Source organism: Cololabis saira, chromosome 6 (assembly GCF_033807715.1).
Source record: "Cololabis saira isolate AMF1-May2022 chromosome 6, fColSai1.1, whole genome shotgun sequence".
Classification (NCBI taxonomy): domain Eukaryota; kingdom Metazoa; phylum Chordata; class Actinopteri; order Beloniformes; family Belonidae; genus Cololabis; species Cololabis saira.
The window spans coordinates 20,519,016-20,541,716 of NC_084592.1; the positions used below are offsets into that span (position 1 = coordinate 20,519,016).

General features: G+C 40.4%; 1 protein-coding gene across 5 annotated transcripts in view; it reads left to right on the forward strand.

Moving 5' to 3' along the window:
* Positions 1–21,724, forward strand: part of LOC133445978 (bromodomain adjacent to zinc finger domain protein 2B) — a 49,159-nt gene extending 27,435 nt beyond the window's left edge. The window contains exons 6-39 of one of the 5 annotated variants that reach the window (XM_061723592.1): positions 1,819–1,991; positions 2,088–2,276; positions 2,580–3,227; positions 3,948–4,009; positions 4,114–4,550; positions 4,721–4,999; positions 7,138–7,198; positions 8,287–8,395; positions 8,556–8,657; positions 8,949–9,144; positions 9,760–9,852; positions 9,925–9,986; positions 10,235–10,300; positions 11,048–11,113; positions 12,348–12,392; positions 12,589–12,615; positions 13,169–13,234; positions 13,931–14,071; positions 14,482–14,736; positions 15,609–15,832; positions 16,195–16,269; positions 16,356–16,590; positions 16,696–16,758; positions 16,841–16,985; positions 17,076–17,713; positions 17,884–18,166; positions 18,308–18,463; positions 18,596–18,750; positions 19,527–19,726; positions 19,875–20,010; positions 20,332–20,478; positions 20,622–20,896; positions 21,095–21,238; positions 21,357–21,724. In XM_061723592.1, coding sequence (XP_061579576.1) covers positions 1,819–1,991; positions 2,088–2,276; positions 2,580–3,227; positions 3,948–4,009; positions 4,114–4,550; positions 4,721–4,999; positions 7,138–7,198; positions 8,287–8,395; positions 8,556–8,657; positions 8,949–9,144; positions 9,760–9,852; positions 9,925–9,986; positions 10,235–10,300; positions 11,048–11,113; positions 12,348–12,392; positions 12,589–12,615; positions 13,169–13,234; positions 13,931–14,071; positions 14,482–14,736; positions 15,609–15,832; positions 16,195–16,269; positions 16,356–16,590; positions 16,696–16,758; positions 16,841–16,985; positions 17,076–17,713; positions 17,884–18,166; positions 18,308–18,463; positions 18,596–18,750; positions 19,527–19,726; positions 19,875–20,010; positions 20,332–20,478; positions 20,622–20,896; positions 21,095–21,238; positions 21,357–21,504 — 6,101 coding nt within the window. In that variant the 3' untranslated portion in view covers positions 21,505–21,724. The remainder of the gene's footprint in view (positions 1–1,818; positions 1,992–2,087; positions 2,277–2,579; positions 3,228–3,947; positions 4,010–4,113; positions 4,551–4,720; positions 5,000–7,137; positions 7,199–8,286; positions 8,396–8,555; positions 8,658–8,948; positions 9,145–9,759; positions 9,853–9,924; positions 9,987–10,234; positions 10,301–11,047; positions 11,114–12,347; positions 12,393–12,588; positions 12,616–13,168; positions 13,235–13,930; positions 14,072–14,481; positions 14,737–15,608; positions 15,833–16,194; positions 16,270–16,355; positions 16,591–16,695; positions 16,759–16,840; positions 16,986–17,075; positions 17,714–17,883; positions 18,167–18,307; positions 18,464–18,595; positions 18,751–19,526; positions 19,727–19,874; positions 20,011–20,331; positions 20,479–20,621; positions 20,897–21,094; positions 21,239–21,356) is intronic. The other 4 variants (XM_061723593.1, XM_061723594.1, XM_061723595.1 and 1 more) reach the window with 4 other exon arrangements.
* The last annotated feature ends 977 nt before the right edge of the window (positions 21,725–22,701 follow it).

Below are 22,701 nucleotides of genomic sequence, written 5' to 3' on the forward strand. Positions count from 1 at the left end.
AGACAACTTATTTAAAATGTGAGTGTATTCTTCTGTATTGGTTACAACCAAACGATATTCTGAGTTATTGTGAATGAGTTGAATAAAATTCGACTTACCAGACTGTTTCGTTTCGCTTTATGTTTTATCATGCGCCTTATGACCCAGTGCACCTTATGTATGAAAATAGACCCGGTCATTGATATTGCGCCTTATAATGCGGTGAGCCTAATGGTGCGTAAAATATGGTAAGTGATGCTAAAATTAAACACCTGGTGGAACATCTTGCAACAAATGAGGTTATTTGGCAACAGTTCAGGGACAAGATTGTGTGTAAAAAGAACATTTCAGAAAGATACCCTCTTAGAAGTAAAGATTGGTAGAGGTTTGCAAATATGCTAAGAAAACTGCATACAAATTGTGTAATTTTTTCAGAATAATATTATTCAGTGTTAAATTGCAAAGAATTTAAATATCTCATCATCAAGTCCAAGAATCTGGGAAAATCTATGTGTGCAATGGATAAGTCTGAAAATGATTATGTGCTCTTGATTTTCAGGTGGCACTGAATTAAAAATGAGCATTATTCTGTAAAGGAAAAGTTACTTCACGGGCTCAGGAACGATTCTGGAAATCAATATCTGAATACACTTTGCAAAATATTAGAACTGTTTGTTTTTCTCTCTATTTTGTCTTTAAAGAAACATGTATTTGTTTAATAAAGATTTCCCAGCTTTCGTAGGATTGTCTTAGCAATCCAGCTGCCCTAGATAAGACAAAAATGACAGGAAATGGAAATCTGATGCCCTTTTTAGACGCTTTTATGTGAACATTATCCAGAAAGACCAACATGTTCTCAGGGTCAAAGTTAATTTAAAAATAGACTTAGGCAAAAACGAGGGCTGTCCTGTTGACAGATGAGTTCAAATTTAAAATGACGAGGAGAGGAACCATCTGGCCTGTTAATCAGCGTTCAGCGTGCATAAACCTGCATTTCTGAAGGGATGGGGGATGTTTGGGCCTATGGAATGGGCAGCTTGCAGATTTTGAAAGGAAACATCAATGCTAAAAAGATTGTAGAGCAACTTCTGTTGCTATCCAGACTTTCTTTCTTTTTTTTTAAAGGAAAGGTTTTGCATCTTTCAGAAAGGATTTGCTGAACATACTGTACATTCATTATAAACATGCGACTTTGAAGTAGAAGAGTCCAGGTGTTGAACTGGCCTGCAGTCCAGAACTTTCACCAGTAAAAAACATCTGATCCATCCCCGAAAACCTTTAATCTTATATCAGACAAGAGTGGGAACACATTCCTCTGAAACAACTGGTCTCCTTGCTTTCCAGATGCATCTGGACTGCTGTTTAAAGTAAGGGCATGCTGCGCAGTGGTAAACTTTGCCCATTTCTTTTTTTTAAACATGTTGCTACAATCAAGTATAAATGAGCTAACATTTTTCATGAAAAAAAAAAAAGAAAGTCTCACTTTCAACATCTGATATGTTTTGTCATATTGTGAAATAAAATATGTATGTATACATTTCTGAAAGGCAAGTTTATTTATATAGCACAATTCAACCACAGGGTGATTTAAAGTAATTGCAGTGCATTCTGTTTTTAATTTACATCCAAGACTGTGCCAACTTTTTGGACTTGCGGTTGTACGTGATTGGTGGATTCACATACTGATGTTAACGACCTCAAACTTATCCTGCTTGGCACGTTATTTTTATATTGTGTCATTCTGTCACTTTTCTATTAAATGTTCTCCTAATCCATTTCACTCAGACTGCTCATTGGCAAGAGCCTCTAAAAAAACACTTAAAATGTCAATTTCTGTAGGTCTTAATGGAGCATTGAATGGTAGGAGCCCTTTCTCTCCTACTGTAAACACCGGTTCATTTCCTGCAAAAGAAAACAAGGCCAAAGCTGAATCCAACACAGGACAGAGACGAAAGAGTATCCATGAGAAAGTGCAATTACATCATAAGACCATTCAGAATGCAAAGGAAAAGGTACCATTTCATCACTTTACTCTTTTTTTTTTTTATGTTAAAAGTTTATTCAACCCTTTTATCCCCAGTAATTTACTCCTTTGTTATGATTAAAAGCCCATGAAGAGACCACCAGAGCTATCCAGCGGAAGGGGCTCCCAGTCAGGATCCTTGTCAGAAAGCTCCAGTGATGAGGAAGTCAGCAGTGATCCTGACGACATGGAGGAAGAAGATGACGATGGTCAAAGCAGCGACAGTGAGGACTCTGATTCTGAAAAAGAGCATCCAGTTAAAAGAAAAGTTGAAGTAAGTGAGGTTATATTTATAATGGCAACCAGAATATTCATAGTCTCTGAAAACCATCTTTTGATAAAAAACTGACAAGAAAATGTGCTTCTTGTAGAATAGCAATTCATAAGGGAATAATGCCCTGCTGTACTGTACGTTAATTATCGTATGACAAATTTGTGAAACACTTAACTGCTCTGGGTTTGTCAGAGTGGCGAACTCTGTGTATGTGTTAGCTGACAGAGCTGCTTCCATGAGGTTCTCGCAGCGCAAGCTGACATGACATTCTGTCTTCTTGTTTTCCCTCATCCTCCCACGCAGCGGATGACACAGGACACCTACGAGAGTAAAAGGAAGAGATGTTGTGCCTCTGATGGAAATGCCAGTCAAGACAGTCATTATCACAATGTTCCTGTGACTTCTTCGTATCACGTCCAGTCATGTTCTCGTCTCGCTGGGCTGCCTCAGTCCTCCGCACTGTTTCACCAGAGTTCCAGGAGTGTAGAGGAGGAAAGCCAGCAGCACATCAGTGTGATACAGGCCACAGGACTGGCAGTAAGCAACAGTCCTTCAGCACAATCCCACAGGAAGGCTTGCCCACTGCCCTTCAAGTCCTCAAACAACCATATTTCCCTCCACAAATCATCAAAACACTTGGCCCATCTAATGTCACCACGCCTCACGCCTTTGCTCTCAGCAAAGCAAAGCTCTGGCTTTTCCTCTCCTAAACCTCCTGCTCTCTGCTCCCCTAAGAAACCCTTTTCACGTTGTTCCTCACCGAAACAGCCACCTCTCGGTTCCCCCAAACGTCTTCCCCTCTCTTCTTCACTCAAGCCACCATTGGCCTCAAATGAGCCTTCAGATAAAGCCAGTCTTTTGATGCCCCCTGGCAAGTGTTCACAGCCTCTTGATAGCATGAAAGAGATCAGTGGAAACCTCCCAGATAAATACTCATTACACCTGAAACAGGTGAGCCATTGTTTCACCGTCCTGCGTTGTAGTGGAATTTTCTTTTCCTTCTAAAATTCTCTGCCCAAAGTTATTTTCATTTTGTTACAGAGCAGTGGCCTTGTTTTTTCATTATTGTCCATCATTTTCTGTCATAAAGTAAATACAAAGCATTGTTCTTTCTTTCACAAGAGAAGACAAATGCTCTAAAGCTATTATTGAAGCCTTTATTATTATTCATGAGCGCCTGACCACTACATGACTAAAAAGTGACAATGTGGTTATCTCGACAGAGCCTACTTCACAAAACTGACAAGCAATTAGCTCTCTTGTGCTTCAGGATGATTTTTTTTTTTTCATTAAGAGAAAGAAATTGTCCTCTCTTACAGGACTTGGTTATTGTCACCATTGTGTGAAGGAGGGAAAATGAAGGAAATTGAAAAAAGAAGGTTTTAAATCATATGATGGTTAATGCAGACTTTTGATTGGCAGAGTTTGACAGTAACAACATATAAAAAAATGACAGCTTACTGTTTACAGTGCGACTAAGCCAGAAAAAAGAAGCTTAAAACGCTTTTCCTTGCAGCCTCTTAATTTTTTGACATGGTTGTTGACAAGTTTTTCATTGTACCCATCCCTTATTACACCTTAAATTCCTTTATTTACAGCCCATAGTAATTCAATGTAAGAGACAGTTTGAGTAATTACTTCTTTTTTTTTCCCCTTCTTTTATTTACTAAGCCTCTCTATTCAAAGGATTCTGTGAAGCCGGATTCCTCTGTGCATCCTAAGAGCCAAAGCTGGTATAAAAGTCACATTATCATTTTGTCTTGGTTGTTTATGGACTTGCACGTAATTATTTGTCAGATTCAATCACCATTCATTGATTGTCTTTTCCATGTGGCAGTGACACAAACCTTTTCCTGAACCTCCATCCTAACGGAGCAACTCGGAGCGTTGTTCAAGATGCCCCCCTGGCACTGATCACAAAGCCCCGCGGCCAGAGCCACGCTGTCAACACCAAACCGCTCCTGGCAGCTACCGGCCCTCCCTACCTCATGCCAATCAACTTGAGCAATGGCACCAAGGAGATGTCGAACAGCTCTGTTTCCCCACATAAATCTTCTGCCTCATCAACACTGGCTACCAGATCAGCGATGACCAGAAGAGTTCTGCACGACAGAAAGAGCCTCACTAAAACCAACCCCACCCATGCAGCCTTGGACTTGACCAGAAACAGTGAGTCTGATTTCCTCAGCAGAAAAGGCTCGGATGACTCCTTAGGAGAGGATTGTGATGACGACGACAACGAGGAAGATGAAGAATCTGGCAGTAGCCTTTCAGGTTAGATTAACTATAGACCGTTTCTTTATTTCATAAAGATGCCATTGATAACACATTATTACTGTCAGAAGGTGAGAGGGGAGTTTCCTCTGGAAATTAACTGTGCTCTGTGTGGTTTGCTGGGCAAGGAATATTAATTGAGTTCTGTGGCTCTCTGGAATCCTCCACAGACTCGGAGAGCAATCTTGAGAGCAACTCTGATGACTCTGAGGATGATATCAAAGAGTGCGCCGAGACGGAAGCAAACAGGACTCTGAAAGCATCTGAAAACTCATTTTCTATACACAAGTCCTCTCCGAACCTCTCAGCCAGCTACTCAGTGCTAAACCTGCAGATTACCAAGCCTCCACATCTGCCAAGTAGTGGTTTACTCAGCCCCATCAACAACACCAAGACCTTGGATAAAAATCCCACCACATCCCCATCCTTCACATCTGCAGCAATGCCAGGTAACAGATGTGTTTTCTCAAAGACAAAATAAATCCTTAGTCCAGCATAAGTTAGTATTTAATACGATACTTTAATCTTTGATCTAGACATCAGTGAAGTATTATTCAGCGAGATAGTAAAACAGGATCTTTCCTTAAGTCAGCAGGACATTCCTCTGTGGAAACAGATGTTTATTTTTTCAACATGAAAACTTGAATGTAAAGTATGTTTCCCACTACGGCTTTTTTAAAACAGGCTTTCTGCAAGAAGTTGTTTTTTCTTTTTCTTTTATGACACCGCCCAGGTTTTGCCTCAGTAACTCAGGCAAATGCTTTGTACTTTTGTCACTGGCTGAGTGGGAGTAACAGGCAAATAGCCACGGATTGTTTTATCTTTTAAAGAAAAAAGTCTATGCACATTACTCTACAGTGAAATTACAAGAAATTTAAGGTTGTTATTATGAGTAAAGCAATGACAACATTAAGTCTTTTGAGAAGTGATCTTACAACACTTGCACAAGCAATGTTTCTGTAGTATATTCATGGTTATTGTCTTTCTGAAATGTAAACTTTAACCTGTGACTGAGGTACTGAACTCTGGGCTGCCCTCCATCCTGACAGGCGCCCCAGCACTTGTGGCAGAGGAACATTCCCATTGAAAAATGCCGCCATCAGTGCATTTTATTGTTTGAATGATGTTAATGAGGTGATGCTCAACGATGGGGGTCAGATTAGAGGATTTTGCTTGTCATAGTCTGAATCATGTGGGCCTTTTTGCAAAGTCCCTGCAGGTTATCATGTGGTTCTTGTTTTGTAATGGTTTAGGCGTTTCCACTCGGCTATGATGTTCTCATTGTTGGACTTCTGAACCATTTGTTGTCATACTATAGAATTCTCTCTTCTCCGTCTTTAATCTTGTTTTACAGTTATACAGTTTGTAATTCATATCGGAATAATGCCATTCTCCAATGCCATGATAATAATAATAATAATTGTTTACACTTTAAATTGAACTGAATTGAATTGAACTGAATTGAATCTTTTCACAACAGCATACAAAAGACTGCGGACAACTTAAGTTCTTTGCAATTGTGAAAAGATTCAGTTCAGTTCTAAAGTTATAAGAAGTGATAAACCATGACCCTTCTTTGCGTGGGAAGACTAACTAAGCCCTTGGTTATGCAAGGTTACTGCAGTGGGTGTAAATGACCTCTTTCACTGGTCCTTAATGCAGCAGAGCAAAAAAAAAAAAAAAGGAAAGCCATTGCTTCATCACTCTGTTCTGTGGAGGATGTGCAGGGTTGTCCGTTATGTTTTGCAGTTCATGTAATAGTCTTTTTTGTGATCACTTCCTTGGACTCCAGAAGGGCACAGAGTTCATGAACCAAGAGAAGGAAGTTCAGTTGTCTTGATTCAAGCCTTTGAAGATTTCTTAGAGCTGCTGGCTCTGATGCTTCAACCACAACAGGTGGCTGCAGATAAAACTTTACTCTCCACCACGGACTTAAAGATGACATGCATCATCGAGCTGGGTCTGTCTGCGCTGTCCCTTCTTGGAGACATTCCAGGGGTTGCATTTTGAGCCCAGTCTTTTGAGTGGGTGAAATAGTATTTTATATACATTTTTTCTTTGTTCTCACCAAATACATTAGTAAATCCTTTTGTCTTTTGTCATTTGTCATTTAAGATAAGATGGTTGTTCCCAAAACATGCCACAAACAGTTCTCCTTAGTCCACATCTTGTCCACCACCTACTATACACCCCACAACAGTAGAATCTATAAGTAGGATCTTCTAGTTTTTTCTTATTTAAATCAATTATCAAAAAAACAGGTTTGTTGAAATTTCTGTGTGGAAAATGGTATGTAGACTGATGAAGCAAATTATACAAACAAATTAATGTATAGATAATAAGGTGTTGAAAATGTTTAAGGTGCTGATAGTTTCACAAGATCAATGTACGTATTTCACTTTCATAACAAAACCAGCATCAACAGGCATCAAGCATGTCTTCTTTTTTTTTTTTTTTTTTTTTGAGGTTTTTCATTTTACAAGAAAATAGGTTCTTGCTTTATTTGTTGTTTTTTTCTCATGCATACTCCTGTAAACACACCAGTTTATCACAAGAATTGAGAAAAGCAATTTCTCCTGTTTTCCAGGGTCAGTGAAGAGGAAGAGGGTCACAGATGAGAGAGCTCTGCTATTGCCTCTCGAGTTTGGGTGAGATATTGTGTTAATGTTTAATTTGTCCCCCATTTGCACTCTTCATCATATCGTACTGTATAGTTGTTGTTGCTAAGGCCGTCGGTGTTGAAGTAAAAAGTCACCTTGTTAATGGTAGAAAAGTGACCGTTCATAAAACATCTGAGCTTCCAGTTTCTTTGTGAAGCCACCTTGGACATGTTCACTTATTTGCAGATATAATTGTATCTACTTGTTTTCCTTATAAACAAAGACTTAATAGCGTTAATTAAAACTGATGTTTAATCAAACTAACACATTTAGTATGTAAAGAAAAATTAATAATACACTTTCTGTCAACAAGTTATGTGTTAATTGTCCATCTCTGACTTAAACTGTGTTAAAGGCTGAAACAGCTTTCACAGTATATATTTGAAAAACAAACGGCAACTTTACATAAAATAAACAACCCAAAACTGCTAGAGTTTGAGATTTGTGTTTTATATTGTCCCACATACAGAGGCTTGAGTCCTCTTGCTGGCAGTCCAGGTTCGAGTCCCGGCCTGTGACCCTTTTTCTTTCCCTACTCTCTTTGACCAACTTTCTTGTCCCCACACTGTCAATAAAGGTCACCAGAGCCAGTCCTCATAAAGAGTGGTGTAGGAGAAGACCACACAAAAACATCCTCCTCTTCTCTGTAGGGGCCTTCTTGAGTTGTGGGTCAGTCTGTAGTGGACAGGAAATTAAATGAGGCCCGGTAGTTACAAATGCAAGCTCACACATGCAACAGACACACAGCGTTAGCAGCTCCTCGCCCACAAATTCTGGAGTGTTGAATGACAGCAGGCCTTTCATCTTTAGGGGAAGCTTTTCATCAAAAGGCTCACAGGAAGCCAAAGCCGCAAAACTATATTTTAGCTGCTTCACTGTCTGAAATAAAAGCCTACTTGTCTTTCCCCTAAGCCACAAGTGCTCTTCTGAAGAGGTCATGGGAACTGACGGGTTGCCCCCATCGGCCACGAACATTTAGAAAGATGATCACAGTGGACAACAAAGGCTCAGAGTATTTAGGAAACAGCTGTTTCCTATTAAACATGTCACACTCGGTTTTCAACATCTCTGTTCAGGTGGCAGAGAGAGACCCGGATCAGGGCACTCTCAGGTCGCCTGCAAGGGGAGGTGGCTTACGTTGCCCCCTGTGGGAAGAAGCTGCGTCAGTACCCTGATGTCATGAAGGTAAAGCTACAATGAGCAGCTGTACTTAATAAAAGTTAGATTTAGACATTTTAATTCCTTTCACTTACAAATTGCACTTGTGAAGCTGTTTGTCACGGCTGTTTTAAAAATGGGTCATTCAGTATTAGATTATTCATATTTATTGTTATTTTCCCCACAGTACTTAGTCAGGAATGGAATAACTGAAATCTCACGTGGGAACTTCAGCTTTAGTACAAAAATTAAAGTTGGTGACTTCTATGAAGCCAGAGAGGGACCAGAGGTAAATACTGCTCCTTTTATTGTGTTTTATCTAAAAATAAAACACATCTTTTGTCCTTATAAACCAACGCCTAGGTGTGGTTATCATGTCATTGATGCTGCAAAATATTTGATTTCATCAGATGGTTTTAGGATTCTAAATCCTATTGTTGAAATTGCATTGTCTATGTATGTTTGTCAAGTGGGAGAGATTAAACTATTATACCCATACTGTAACATAAAGAGAAGTTAAGTGTGTCCTTTTATTCTTGCTTGTTTGAATCCTTCCTCCATCATCTCTTTTAAAATTCAGGGTTTGCAGTGGTTCATGCTGACTCAGGATGAAATCGCTCCCACTATCATATCGATGGATGGGAGGCGCAGCCGTCACCCAAAGTCAGACCACCAACCGACAGGTGATGCTGCTGGGGACAGACATCCTCATCCTGAAAACACCGGTGACCCAGGTGTCAGTGATGCTAAGTTGTTACGTAAACTGGAGGCTCAAGGTCAGTTTGTGTCATACAGAAGAAAAAAAAACACTCAGGGCTTTTTCTTATATCTCTCATTGTGGTTCTTCCCACCAGTTTAGGGAGTTGGCTTAACTGAGATATGAGATTTCCAAAGTCACTGCCTGTTATTTTAAATAGCAAGCACGTCAAGTTCAGCTGCAGCACAGTTTCTAGATGACCCTGACACGAAATATTTCCTCATGAATGTCTCACTACTTGCTGTCAGTGAAAATAAGATTTCTTGGGACTTATTTAAAAACTGAATTTAAATCAGAGTTGGATCTTTTCCATTTTGCATGTATCTATGAAATAATGCCTTTTACATTTATCTGGACTCTCATGAGTCTTTTATGAGTAACTGTTTAAAGAAAGAAGCAATCTTAAAGTGTCTTTGTTTCCCAGACTGTAGGCATGTTGTGATTCATAAGGTTTTTTGGGGGGGGGGGGCGGGGGGCGGGGGGTTCCCACAAATCACATTTTTGGAAGTGGAAACAAAAAAGTTTTTTGGGATCATTTAAAGAGTATAAGAATTCAGCTTAATTATGTAATCAAGTTTTTGACTAACTGGAGTGTCATACGCTACATTTTATTTTGTATTGCCTCATGTTGCAGAAATAGCTCGAAAGGCAGCTCAGATAAAAATAATGAGAAAACTGGAAAAACAGGCCATGGCCCAAGCAGCCAAGGAGGCAAGGAAGCAACAAGGTAAACGGCCGTGGTCTAATCAGACTCTTGAATTAAATGCCGAATTCAAAGCTAATATGTTGTGCTTTCCAGCGATAATTGCTGCTGAGGAGAAACGGAAAAAGAGAGAGGAACTGAAGATTCTTAAACAGCAAGTAAGAATTTTCTTTCCCTTCCAGATTCCATATTATCTGCCAGTACAACTGAAATACAGTTTATGTCGCTGCACTGCTCACATTAGGTTCTAAGCACAGTTGAATTTCTGTGAAACTGCTCAAACTGCTGTGCTTTCCCCATCTAAACAGATCCTCTGTACTTTTTCACCTAACATCCTCTTCAGTATTTTATAACATGCATGACTTCACAGTTAATTCATTTGATCTTGCCCCCATCCTTCTACCAGGAGAAGATCAAGCGCATTCAGCAAATTCGTATGGAGAAAGAACTCCGTGCACAGCAAATTCTTGAGGTTGGTCCTGAAAGTTATTGCAGAAATGTTTTAAAACACTTCCTCTCTGCTCCTGATAGGATTAAAAAAAATAACCCGACCAAAGGCTATTCCTAAATTATGTAGCTCCACTTTTAGTCTGCACATGTGACTAATGCCTAATTGCTTTCCTACAAAAGTGCCATTGAATATGAAAATCTGCTCAGACTGTCCCAGAGCTTAATACAAAATGCAGTATTTCATTAAGTAAGAGGTGGCACAGAATCCATCGTGGCTAGGTGAAACACCTATTTTTCATTCCCTCGCTAATACGAGCTGTGGAGAATTTCAGCATTCATAAATCAAATTTCAGTTGACACGCTTGAGAAGTGGCTCTTAACTGGATTTCATTGGCACTATAATTACTGATAGAAATTTTCATTAATTTATTCGCACTGCCCACTGGTGTTTCATTATAACTACAGCCATTTTACCTCTCAGTGTCAATGGGGAAAATTATTATTGCACCTTTTAAGATTTCAGGGCATTAGAAGTGAGATCATCTGTGAAACCAGTGGCTCCATGTACAATTAAAGTGACTGAAGTAAAACCCAATTAAATGCTCTTAGATATATTCTCCCTTTTCCTTATATTGTTCTGATCAAATGTTAAGAGAAAGGAACATTTATATCATATGAAAGAGATTATCTGCAGTGTTTTCTACATAACGTCTGTTGGTTTGTGTCTGTTTCCTGTTGAATAACCTCAAGACCTGTTTTATGCACACAGGTGAAAAGAAAGAAAAAAGAAGCAGCAGCCCATGCCAAAATATTAGAAGCTGAGAAAAGAAACAAGGTGAAATGAGCAGTCTTTTTTTGTGTGTCACTTTTAATACCACTTAGTCCATTCTTTCACTTTAATGCACCTACATACATCAGAGATGAGTAAAATGTCTTGTTTTGCTAAGTTTGGCCTGTTCCAAGTCTCATTTGGGAAAAAATTTGGTATTATTCTGTGTCAGACACCTTGATTCATTTGTCTTTGTTGCAGCTGAAACATTTTGCCAGCTCTTACCCCACCTCACGCCACAGGAAAGTCTGACAGAATAATCTGATAATCAGAAATTGTATAAGATTGTCTGAAGGGAAGAATTGGGACAAAAGTCCCAGTTATCTTGATATATCTTGTAATAATGTAACATTCATACTCCACCGCTAGAGGAAGACTGGATGTGATATTCACTCTGTGATATTCTGGCCCTGTTGTGTTACTTTACTAGCCAGTATTAAAGAAATGTTGATAGCTTTGGTTAGTAATTAGAAATGCCCTGAATCACCCCCCCATTCTAATCCACATTTATATATCAATGAAGACATACTCGGGATATACTCATGCATATCATGTTAAAGTTGCAGTTGGTAAGTGTATTTTTAACATGTTCGCTGAAGTTACCACTATTTTCCGATAATACTGCATAAACTTGGTAATTTGGGAAACGGATCTCCTTTGGCACCACCTGCAGCTCAATGCATTAGCCAAGTTTCCGCAGCTCCAGCTGCTCCAATCAGAACCAGGGGGTGCGTTTACAGAATGTCAATCACATGCTCTGGACAACCCCACCCCTCCAGCTCCACCCTTCACGTAAACATTCACACTCCACCACTAGAGGAAGACTGGATGTGATACAGTTGTACAATAATAAAACTTGATTAGCTCCATTTGTTACATTATTGATTTTTATTCTTCGGTTTCCGTAGTCTCCCAACTTACTCATGCTCCCGCACTATAGCTCAGATGCGTGCGCTCTGGTAAGCCGGGTGCATTCCTCCACAGCAGGGAGAGGGGAGGGAGACAGTTGTGGAGGGAGGGGCATAAACATTTTACATGTCCAAATTTTCCAGCCAGATACTAGATTTTTGGGAACTTCCTGACTGCAGCTCTGCCCAGCGACGCTTATAGGGCTGGAAGTTTACAAATATTCAATAAGATATTTTTTATATATATATATATATATAAGATATTTTTAAATAATGACAATTTGTGTGATTTGTATAGTGGCTTTTAATTTGAATTATTCCTATTTGTCAAGGAGAAGGAGATGCGACGACTTCAGGCTGTCATACAGAAGCACCAGGTGAGGTTTTTTTTGGTCCATGGTAACCATTCAGTAAAATCATTCTGACTGGTTAGTTTGAACATTTTGAAAATGAGCCAAATGATTGTCATTTGCACACTCAAACCTTTTTAATTTTTCCAAGTTGGAAATCTCTGGCTTTGATTTTAAAGTGTGAATTTCTATTTCTTAATACTATGCCAACTGTTTGTGCCAGGAGTTGGAGAGGCATAGACTAGATATGGTATGAGTATGTTTCATTTTGTACATTTAACAACATATTGTGCATGTATTGTGATAAATGGTTGGCTGCAGGTATATAACATCCCTCTGCATGGTTTTTCCAGAGCAATGTAATGCATATATCCGGGGTATTGCTCTCTCAATACCTGTCCTTCTGTAGCACTTCATCTGTTTTGGATGTTTTAGTTGTATATGTTTAAAACCCTTTTGTATGTGTGTGTGTGTATTCTAACCTCACAATCTCCAGGGCATCATGATACTCTTCTTTTGACATTGATCATCATCTGATTGGATGTTTATTCAGTATTTCATTTCTTGCTATAACAAATGCTAATGCTAGTTTAAAGTTATAGTATTGCAAAGTCTGCTTCTAACTATGTGTTTGCATCATTTCCCTTAATGAGCTTTTTGTAAATGCTTGTTTGGTGTTTTGTGTTAAGCTTTTACAAACTTTTAACAGAATAAATTGTGTGTAACTTATTGCTTGTGACATATTGTGCATTGTGAATTGCAATTTATATAAAAAACAAACAAACATGTGACTGTTCTGACAGGAGAGGGAGAGACGCAGGCAGCACATGATACTCATGAAAGCTTTGGATGCCCAGAAGAAGGCAGAGGTGAGTTACTTGCTGGTCATGGAAATGTGCTGCAGTTTTATGTCGGAGCACCGTGTGTACAAATTTCAGCTGAAGGAAGCAACAAAAGATGAAATTGTTTACTTGAGAAAGATTACAAATATGAAGAATATGTTAAAATCCCTTTTGGAGTGAAATTCATTTCAGCCTTAATTGTCATTCAAACCATGTTAGATTTGATAACCTATGAATTATAATGAACCTTTTTTGTTAATGTTTGTCAAGTGTGGAAGATTTGAATAGGATCACCAAAGTTACTGCTAATGACAGATAAAACCTTGCTCCACTTTCTAGATTCTCTGAACTGACATCTAGTATTCGACAGTACTTGATAGTAATATCCCATACATATGTGGATTTTATTTTGGTTATTGTTGTTGGATTGTTGGGTTTCCTTATTTAGATGGCCTTGCATACAAATGAAATGACATTAGGGGATTCTTTATTCATAACCTCATGCAGTTTAATCCAACGACTGCAGTAAATGTCACAACATTTAACATAACACAGGATGTTTTGTTAATTTATCTGATTTGTTGATGCCACTTCCTATTTTTCTCTGCATCAGGTCAATGCAAAATAAATGCAATATCGCCACTAGATCAGCTCTGATCACTGCAGCAGTGTTAGTAATGCTTACAATTAATGCTTACAGAACTAATAATGTCTTCTCTGTAGGAAAAGGAGCGTCTGAAAAGAGAAAAGAAAGATGAGAAGCGGTTAAACAAGGAGAGGAAACTGGAGCTCAGAAGACTGGAACAGGAGAAAGCAAAGGAGCTGAAAAAGCCAAATGAAGACATGTGTTTAGCAGATCATAAGGTATTGATGTGATCTGGAGGTGTTGGCAGGTGAAAACTAGAGTTCATGTGTATCACCAGGCAAATAATCCATACCAGAGCCTGTTAAAAGGAAAGCTTGACATTGGTGAAATGGATGTGATTAGTGAAACTACCTGTGAATCACAACAGTGCCACCAAGTGGCTGCTGTTGTCAAACGCTCACCTGGTATGTCTGATTGTTTAATGTTTTTGTATTCAAATAATTAAGTGCTTATATTGACAGAATTGTTTGAAACATGAAACACTTACCTGTGACCTGTAAATGGGTGTAAGGAGGGCCATTCTGTGGCTGAAATAATATGTATTTTTTGTGATTTTGGAGTCAGTAGTTATACATTTTGAAAAATTACACATCTAATACATTATTATTGCATTTATATTTCTCTTCAGCCACTCCCAGAGTTGTCCCGCATCCCTGGTTTAGTCTTAGCTGGAAACACCTTCTCTGACTGCCTGATGGTCTTGCAGTTTCTACGCCGCTTTGGAAAGGTCCTTGGATTGCACTTAAATTCAAGCGTGCTTACAATCAGCACCCTTCAAGAGGGGCTGCTTAACATTGGGACCAGTATGTACAAGGTGGAGGACCTGCTGGTCAGCATGCTCTCCGCTGCGGTGTGTGACCCTTGTATACCTGCGGGGCACAAGGTGAGTCTGTCCTCATCTTTGTGCTTTCATTGCTTCAGTTTTGGTAGCAGTAGTTGCAAAATACTGCATTGCTAAAATGGCAATACAGATTCTAATTCTGATTGTGAAAATATGGACTTTTGAGTTATGCGAGTCTGTTATTAGTGGTCATTAGTCCTTACGGTCAGGGTAAAACCATGAAGTGAATATAAGAGGTAGAAAAAAACCTCTTGTGAACTGCTCTTTTGAAAACTTAATATTTATTACTTTGTGGAAGTAATTTCAAGATCCCCAGCAGCACATTTATTGGATGAAGAGGATTCAGCTAATAGCACCATAATGATAAATTTAAGAAAAATTAAAAGACTATATTTGTAACAGGTTTGTGAATGGCCATCCGTTACAGCCAGACATCTTATAAAACCAGCACCATTAACTGTAAATTATATTGGATATCCTCATTACCTTCCCATTCAGAATCAGTGTCTATGTGTACCTTTTTCAATACAATATATCGTCAAAAACATTATTTCAGTTATTCCATTTATCATGGCACTGGTGAAGAGAAACCGTGCCTTAAGAGCTTTCGTGTGATTCTCTGGTAAAGGGCTGTCTCAGCGCCTTGACTGCACATGAGAAATGCACATTTAAGTACTCAAAATGGCCCAACTTATCAGTGAGCATGTCTCATAATAATCTGCACTTTCTAGATGTGACACATCCTTCAGGTCCCTTAAGCACTTTGCATCAGGAAGTGATGATTACCTGAAAGCACACATCTCCTTCAGACACACATTGTGATTAGTTGCTCAAGGGGTACTGTACATACACAATAAAACAAGGCTCGTTAAAGCACCATGACTCCCTTTTTAAAGCTTTTTTTTTTTTTTTAGTGCAAAACTATCTTGGGGGAACACTTGTCTAATTTGGAGATCAACAGAGACAACGTGTCTGAGATCCTGCAGATCTACATGGAGGGCCGCTCTGAACAGACGCATGTGGCTGCTCTGGCTGTCAGCCTCAAGACCAAGGCTTTCCAGGCTCACAGTCCGTCGCAGAAGGCCTCTATACTCGCCTACCTGGTTAACGAGCTCTGCTGCAGCAAGGCTGTGATCAGGTAAGCTTTCTTTATTTCTTTGTTTCCTTCCTTCCTTCCTTCCTTCCTTCCTTCCTTCCTTCCTTCCTTCCTTCCTTCCTTCCTTCAAGGATGAAGAGGACCTGCTCAATGTTAAGCTGGTAGTCATAACGTTAAGGTTGGTGTTGGGAATAACAAAACCCCTCAAGTTGCTCTTTGAAGTTGCTCTAGTTTAAAACATGAAACTAGAAATTACTGGCTTGTTTACTCAGGAAACATTTTCTTAATTTCACCCTTGATGATGAGACACAGGAAAAACAGGTGTGTGACATACAGTTCAGGTGAAGACTGGATGGAGAACTAAACCTGAATGTTAGCTTTAACAGTGTCTGATGTTTTTCCAGTGAGATTGACAAAAAAATAGATTACATGACCAATCTGAGGAGGGATAAGTGGGCTGTCGAGGGAGAGCTTCGAAAGTAAGTATATATAATTGACGCTATACTTGAGACATTTTGAGTTCAATTCAAAAACTGTTCACTCAAACAACCTTTTGTTTTCATAGACTGAGGAACATCCATGTCAAAATGACGGGGAGGAGAGACAGCAGTGACGGGGGAAACGACAACCACACCTTTGGCACCGCCGGTGTAAGAAACAAATGCAAGACGAGAGAAGGAGACAGTGACGAAGAGGAGGAAGACGAGGACGAGAGCGATGATCAAGGAGACAACAATGATGAGGAAGAGGAAGAATCATGGGGAAAGAAAGAGAAGAAGACAGTGACACGTGAAGAAGAGGTCAGAGGCCTGTCCTTGAAGTGGGGCTTGTGGATTCATTAGTATCTCCTGTGGTAAATGTCAGCTGACGCCATGGCCTCGTAATAATAAAATGTTTGTTTTTAGGATGATGGCGCACACTCGGGCAGCATCGAGGAGCTGGAGAAACAGATTGAGAAAGCTTACAAGGTAAATTAAGCCTGATCAGACATTTAATGTTTCTTTCATGAATTGATTAAAGATTGAACATTACGTCCTGTTTTTTAATTAGCTGCAGAGTCAAATTAGACAGAAGCTGTTTGACTCGTCTCTGTCACTGCGCTCCATGATGGTTGGCGAGGACCGATATAGGAGACGTTACTGGCTCCTTCCCCAGAGCGGTGGTATTTTTGTTGAAGGCATGGCGAGTGGCAAAGGTGCAAACCAAAACTATACCCAAATATAAAGGAAGTCTTTATTCTTTTGTTTCCACTGCTCTACAGCTGCTGTGACTTTTCCCCCCTTAGGCTATGAGGAGATGGAGCAGGAGGGGGAAAGACAGAGAACCTCTCAGGCAATTGGGGTAAAAGAGCCAAAGAAGGAGACAACAAAGCCAGCGGTGTCCATCCCAGTCCAGAACACAGAGATTTATGAACCCTCAAAGAGCCAGCAAGACGAAGACAATCTGTTCCTCCAAAATCCAGACTCCTTATCTAACCTCAGCAAACTGCTTGAAGTAGTCAAAATGGCTCAAAAGTCAGAAATCAATGCTCAGAAAACTCATTCTGCTGAAATTCCTATCACGAGATCTTACCCCTCTTATCCTACCTCACAGAAAGATAAAACAGATACCTCAGTATCATCTCTGCTCAATGCTACCAAGCTCAAAAACAGCCACTGGACGACCCACAGCCCTCAATCCGTCCTTCATCGAGACCAGCTGTCCAAGATATTGACAGAAAACAGCAGTGAGTGGTTTAGCCTCCTGCCTCGCTCTCCTTGCGATGGGTCCTCTGCAACCCCTGGCTGCAATCCTCCAGCCTCCTCCTCATCACCTCAACCCATCAGGACTGACCTCCCCTCCTTCCTCTTCCCTAATCTCCCAGAAACAGCAAGCTACAACACCATAGCTGGGATCAATAACACAAAGTCACCTATTCCTCAGGTTGGTTGATTTATCCCTGTCTCAGTTACATTAAGCCCTATATGTTTCGAGAATAATTCAATCTGTTCAGAAAAGCTATGTTGTGGTGACTTATTTGTTTATTATGTACAAAGTGGTGGAATAGAATGGTTGGCTGATTATAATTTAAATTGTCCCATTTATCCTCTCAGCATGTAAAGTCTGCCATTGACAGCAGGCTGACGATGTGTGAGGAGTTCAGCTCGGTGGCAAGGCCTAGTCTGCCCCTCTCTGGCAGTTCTCTACCCCGTATGCTGCATCCACCGTCCCAGCATGCAGCGGGTGGAGGAAACACGGCCCTCTGTCTGGCAGATAGTAGAGCCATCAAGAGCGAGACCCCTGAACCAGAGACTGACAAGCCGTCTTGTGCCTCGTCTCCTGCTGTCGAGGTGGCCAAAACGCAGGACTTCCCTTGCCCTCAGCCTATCCCACAGGGTAAGAATAGCACATTGCCAGTATGCACATGTCAAATATGCTGCCCTAAAGATAGCTGTTGTCCAACAGAACACCAGAAGACATGCTGAGATGTTTTGTCTGTCAAACATATCTGATAAATCTATGTTTGCATGTTCGCAGAGATGCTGCATGGCTGGTGGAGGGTGTCAGGCAGAGAGGACTTGGACCAACTGGTTAAAACCCTCAATAGCAGGGGCATCAGAGAGCGGATCTTGCAAAAACAGATCCAAAAACACATGGAGCACATGACCCAACATTGTGCCGACAGTAACAACGGTTTGTTTCCCTTTTTTTCTGCTCACTTTAAGTCAAACAGAGACAAATGAGTAAACGTTTTGACGTGCGTAAATGAGCAGCTTTTGATTGATAGTAGTTTGCTGTAATGGTTCAATGTATGTGTCGTGACAGAATTTGATGTGACGGAGCTGGAAAAACAGGGGCTAAGCAGGGAGACTGTGCAGAGCTGGTGTGTGGAGAAGTGGGCCATGGATGTGGACATCGCCCTGCTGCAGCAGGTCGAAGCTCTGGAAAGAAAAGTCATCTCTGCCAGCTTGCAGGTCAAGGTACATGCAGCTAGTTTCTCGCCCCCCCCTCACCCCCCGTCTACACTTCCTACAGATAAACACGCCCGCCGATAGGGGGGGACAAAAGGGTCTGGGTAGGGGGGGCCCAGAACTGGAAAAATAAAAATTATTATTCTCATTAAATTATGGAATTATTTTTCAAAATGTTTCAAAATATGCCTATTTGTGGAAAAAATATGTAGTATTTGAGTTACATAAAAGCTTGTTATTTGTTTTCTTCCGAATTGTCCTTGTGGTCAAGAACCCCCAACACAAAAATGGTTTGGCCGCTGATCAAAATTTGATGTTATCATTTAATTCAACCATTAGAATGGTCAAAATGTCCGGTCAGCACAAGTCCGGTGCTCAGAAAAGAAGAGAAAAGAGAAGAAGAAAATAGAGGCCTTATAGATTCTCTACACAAATATTTTAAAAAGGGTGGTGACGGTGAAGCTGTAATTAATAAAGTGAGCGTAGAGCAAGGTAAGAAACAGCGCAGCCAACGTTTAGCAACCTTGTAACTTAACCTAACTGGCTAGCTCTAATGTTAACGTCCATTAGCTTGTATAAAAACCTGAAGAGCAGAGGGAGAGGAGAGGAAGAGGGAGAAGGGGAGATCCGGGCGCAGGGGGGCCCATCTTAGATTATTTTGTCCGGGGCCCCGGCAAGACTGTCAGCTGGCCTACAGATAAATGTAAACTTTGGTACACTTTGTGTAATACGAGGTCATTATTTTTTGTGTTGTGATAGCCATATTTCACTGGTGTCTGAATCAGGGTTGGATGCCTCCCGAGCCCCAGTCAGACAGTAAGGATCTGGTCTACCATGAACACCGGCTCTCCTCAGCACCAGAGAAAAGAGGCCAGAGAGACGCCAGCCACGACGACCCTCCCGGCTCTTTGGTGCGGCGGTCCAACAATCCTCTTGATATAGCTGTCATCAGGCTGGCTGAGCTGGAGGAGAACATTGAACAAAGGTACCTAAAGAAATCTTGAAATAAAAGACCTGGATTATGTGCCGTATGAGTAGCTTGTAGCTATAAACAGTGTAACAGGTATTTTCTGTTGCTCATTGGCATGCTCCAGTTCATTTAACTTAAATTCTCACTGTCTTTGGCCATTCAGCAGCGAGGAGGTGGTGGCTCCTGGGATGAAAATGTGGCATAGAGCTCTCAGTCGAGTCCGTAGCTCAGCTCAGCTGTCGCTCTGCATTCAGCAGCTGAAGAAGTCCATAGGTTTGGAACGATCCATCATGAAAGTGGTCAGTGCCTCCTGACTTTAATACACGCCACACACAAGGCCTTTTGTGTTTAAAATATGTACCTGTAAGAGGCAGCTCCTGTTGGACTATATTCCTGTTTCACAAAAGGTGAAAATAAAGAAAAAAGTTTCAGTTTATATCCATCAACATCAATCGACTACCTTAGCGACACTTAACAGAATAATACTGTCAGAAATTCACTATTCAGTGTATCTGCCTGCTCAAAATTGCTTAAATTGCTATTTTCTTATATAGATGTGCAGTATCTACGGTGTATGAAACGTAGGATGCTCATTGCCTTCCTCATTGTGTTGTCCGCAGCACTGCCAGCTCTGTGAAGAGGGCGATAATGAGGAGCTGCTTTTACTTTGTGATGGTTGTGACAAAGGTTGCCACACTTACTGCCTTAATCCCAAGATCACCAGCGTACCTGAAGGAGACTGGTTCTGTCCTTTTTGTTTAGCAAAGGTAAATCAACAAGCAGTTGCTGCAAAGCAAAGAAACAAAAATCTATTTTTCATACTGTGTATTCTTACTCTCTTGTGAAAAAAAAAAAAATGGATGGTACAATTGGTGTGCCTTCACAATCTTGTGTGTGTATTGTCTTTCAGGAAAGTGACCAAACCCCTCACAGTCAGAATCAAGAGAGCCGAACAGCTGGAGGAGAAAAGAAAGGCAGCGAGGTGAAACAAAACAGTAAGCCCTCAGGGGCGGGAGAGCCCATCTGCGTGGAGGATGTCGGCAGCAACAGCACGCCAAAGAGAGGTTCCAAGGAGTTCAGAAAAAGGAAAGATGATGGCTTCCAGGCAAAGTGTGGAAACTCTGTTTCCTGTGCAAAAAAAGTGAAAACGTCTAAGAATGACAACAATGAGCTGGCAGAGTGTCGGTATGTACAGCACACACTCCCTGCAGAAAACCTAGCGGAATATATTTCACATTGTGTACGATAGATAGATAGATAGATAGATAGATAGATAGATAGATAGATAGATGGATAGATGGATAGATGTTAGTTGAGCTACAGTGAAATTTGCTGTATTTGCTGTTCATAGAGCTTTATTCCTCTGCTGTTTTCTCTCACCAGAAAACTGTTGGCTGAACTTGAGGCCCATCAAGATGCCTGGCCCTTTCTCACTCCGGTCAACCTCAAAACTGTCCCTGGGTACAGAAAAGTCATCAAGAAGCCCATGGACTTCTCCACCATCAAGGAAAAGCTCACCAACAACCTGTATGTCTTACTGTCGCTGTATTTCATCCCCGTACATTTATACTATTCAACAACAGTTAATGATTTCTCCATTTCTGATTTGGATGCTGCTTCACAAAGTTACTTTTTATCGTTACAGGTATCTGAACATGGAGACGTTTATCATTGATGTGAACCTGGTCTTTGATAACTGTCAAAAGTTTAACGAGGACGACTCTGAAATCGGACAAGCCGGCCACAATATGAGGAGATTCTTTGACCAACGATGGACCGAGCTGCTGCATTAAAAGTTAATGTGTGTGGACACTAATCTAAACATATCAGACTCCTGTACTGGTGTTGGAGGCCAAATCTGTGCTGTTGGCACAAAATCCCCACACTGGAACTGATAAGTTTGAAAAATAAACATAAATACACCTCATTGATAAATACACCTCACTGATTTATGTTTTCAATAGCAATAGTTTTCTTTATTCAAACTCTTATTCTCTATTCACTTATTCTTCATCTCAGTGTCGTCTTTGGGAATCAGAGATTTCCACTGTGGATACTTCATTTCATTATTTTGAAATATGATGTTAAACCTGTGTTTGTGTATTTATATTCTCCAGTATTTATGTTTGTCTTTTCTAAGAAAAGGAAGAGTGTGGCACAAATAAATAAATGAACTGAATATTGTTTCATGGATTATTATTTCCAGGGGTTCCAGCAGGATTGACTACTGTGTTGATGCAGTGCCAATGCAGCGGGTGAATGTACGTGACCTGCACACAGTATACGGCTGGGAACATTTACAAGCCTTTCATCTAATCTACTGTACAAGGTGCACTGTGATTTATCTTTGTTAGATAGTTTGTTGTTAGAAGTCAGACCTGCGCTGGGCTTCAGTTAATCACAGAAACAGCTGTGGTCCACAAGAGCTGCCTCAAAACAGCTCAATCAGGAGACTTTTTGGAAATGAGTCAATTTCTTTGTGGAGCAAATGTTGTACTATTAAGCCCTCACTAGTTCTTAGAATCAGAATCAGCTTTATTGGCCAAGTTTGAACATTGCCCGACAAGGAATTTGACTCCGGTTATTTCGCTCACTGTACCCAGATTTAAAAATAGAAAAAACAGTAAATAAACAAATGTGGCATAGATATAACATAAATATAATAAAAAACTGAAGGTGCAGCAGTATGAGGTAGACGTGGTAATGACAGCTCTAAATAACATATTTTTATGGTTACAGGTATCTGAACATGGAGACTTATCATTGATGTGAACCTGGTTTTTGATAACTGTCAAATTTAATGAGGGCGACTCTGAACTTAGTAGTGTACTATTGTTATTACAGTGAGTTTTGGAGTAAGTGTACTTTATTTTTGGTTAAAAAACAATCTTGTATGTGCCATTTTCCAAAGAGAGTCCACTTGAAGGCCATAAATGACTTCACCTTAATCACATGACACAGCGTCACGAGGCTGATAAGAGGAGGAAGGT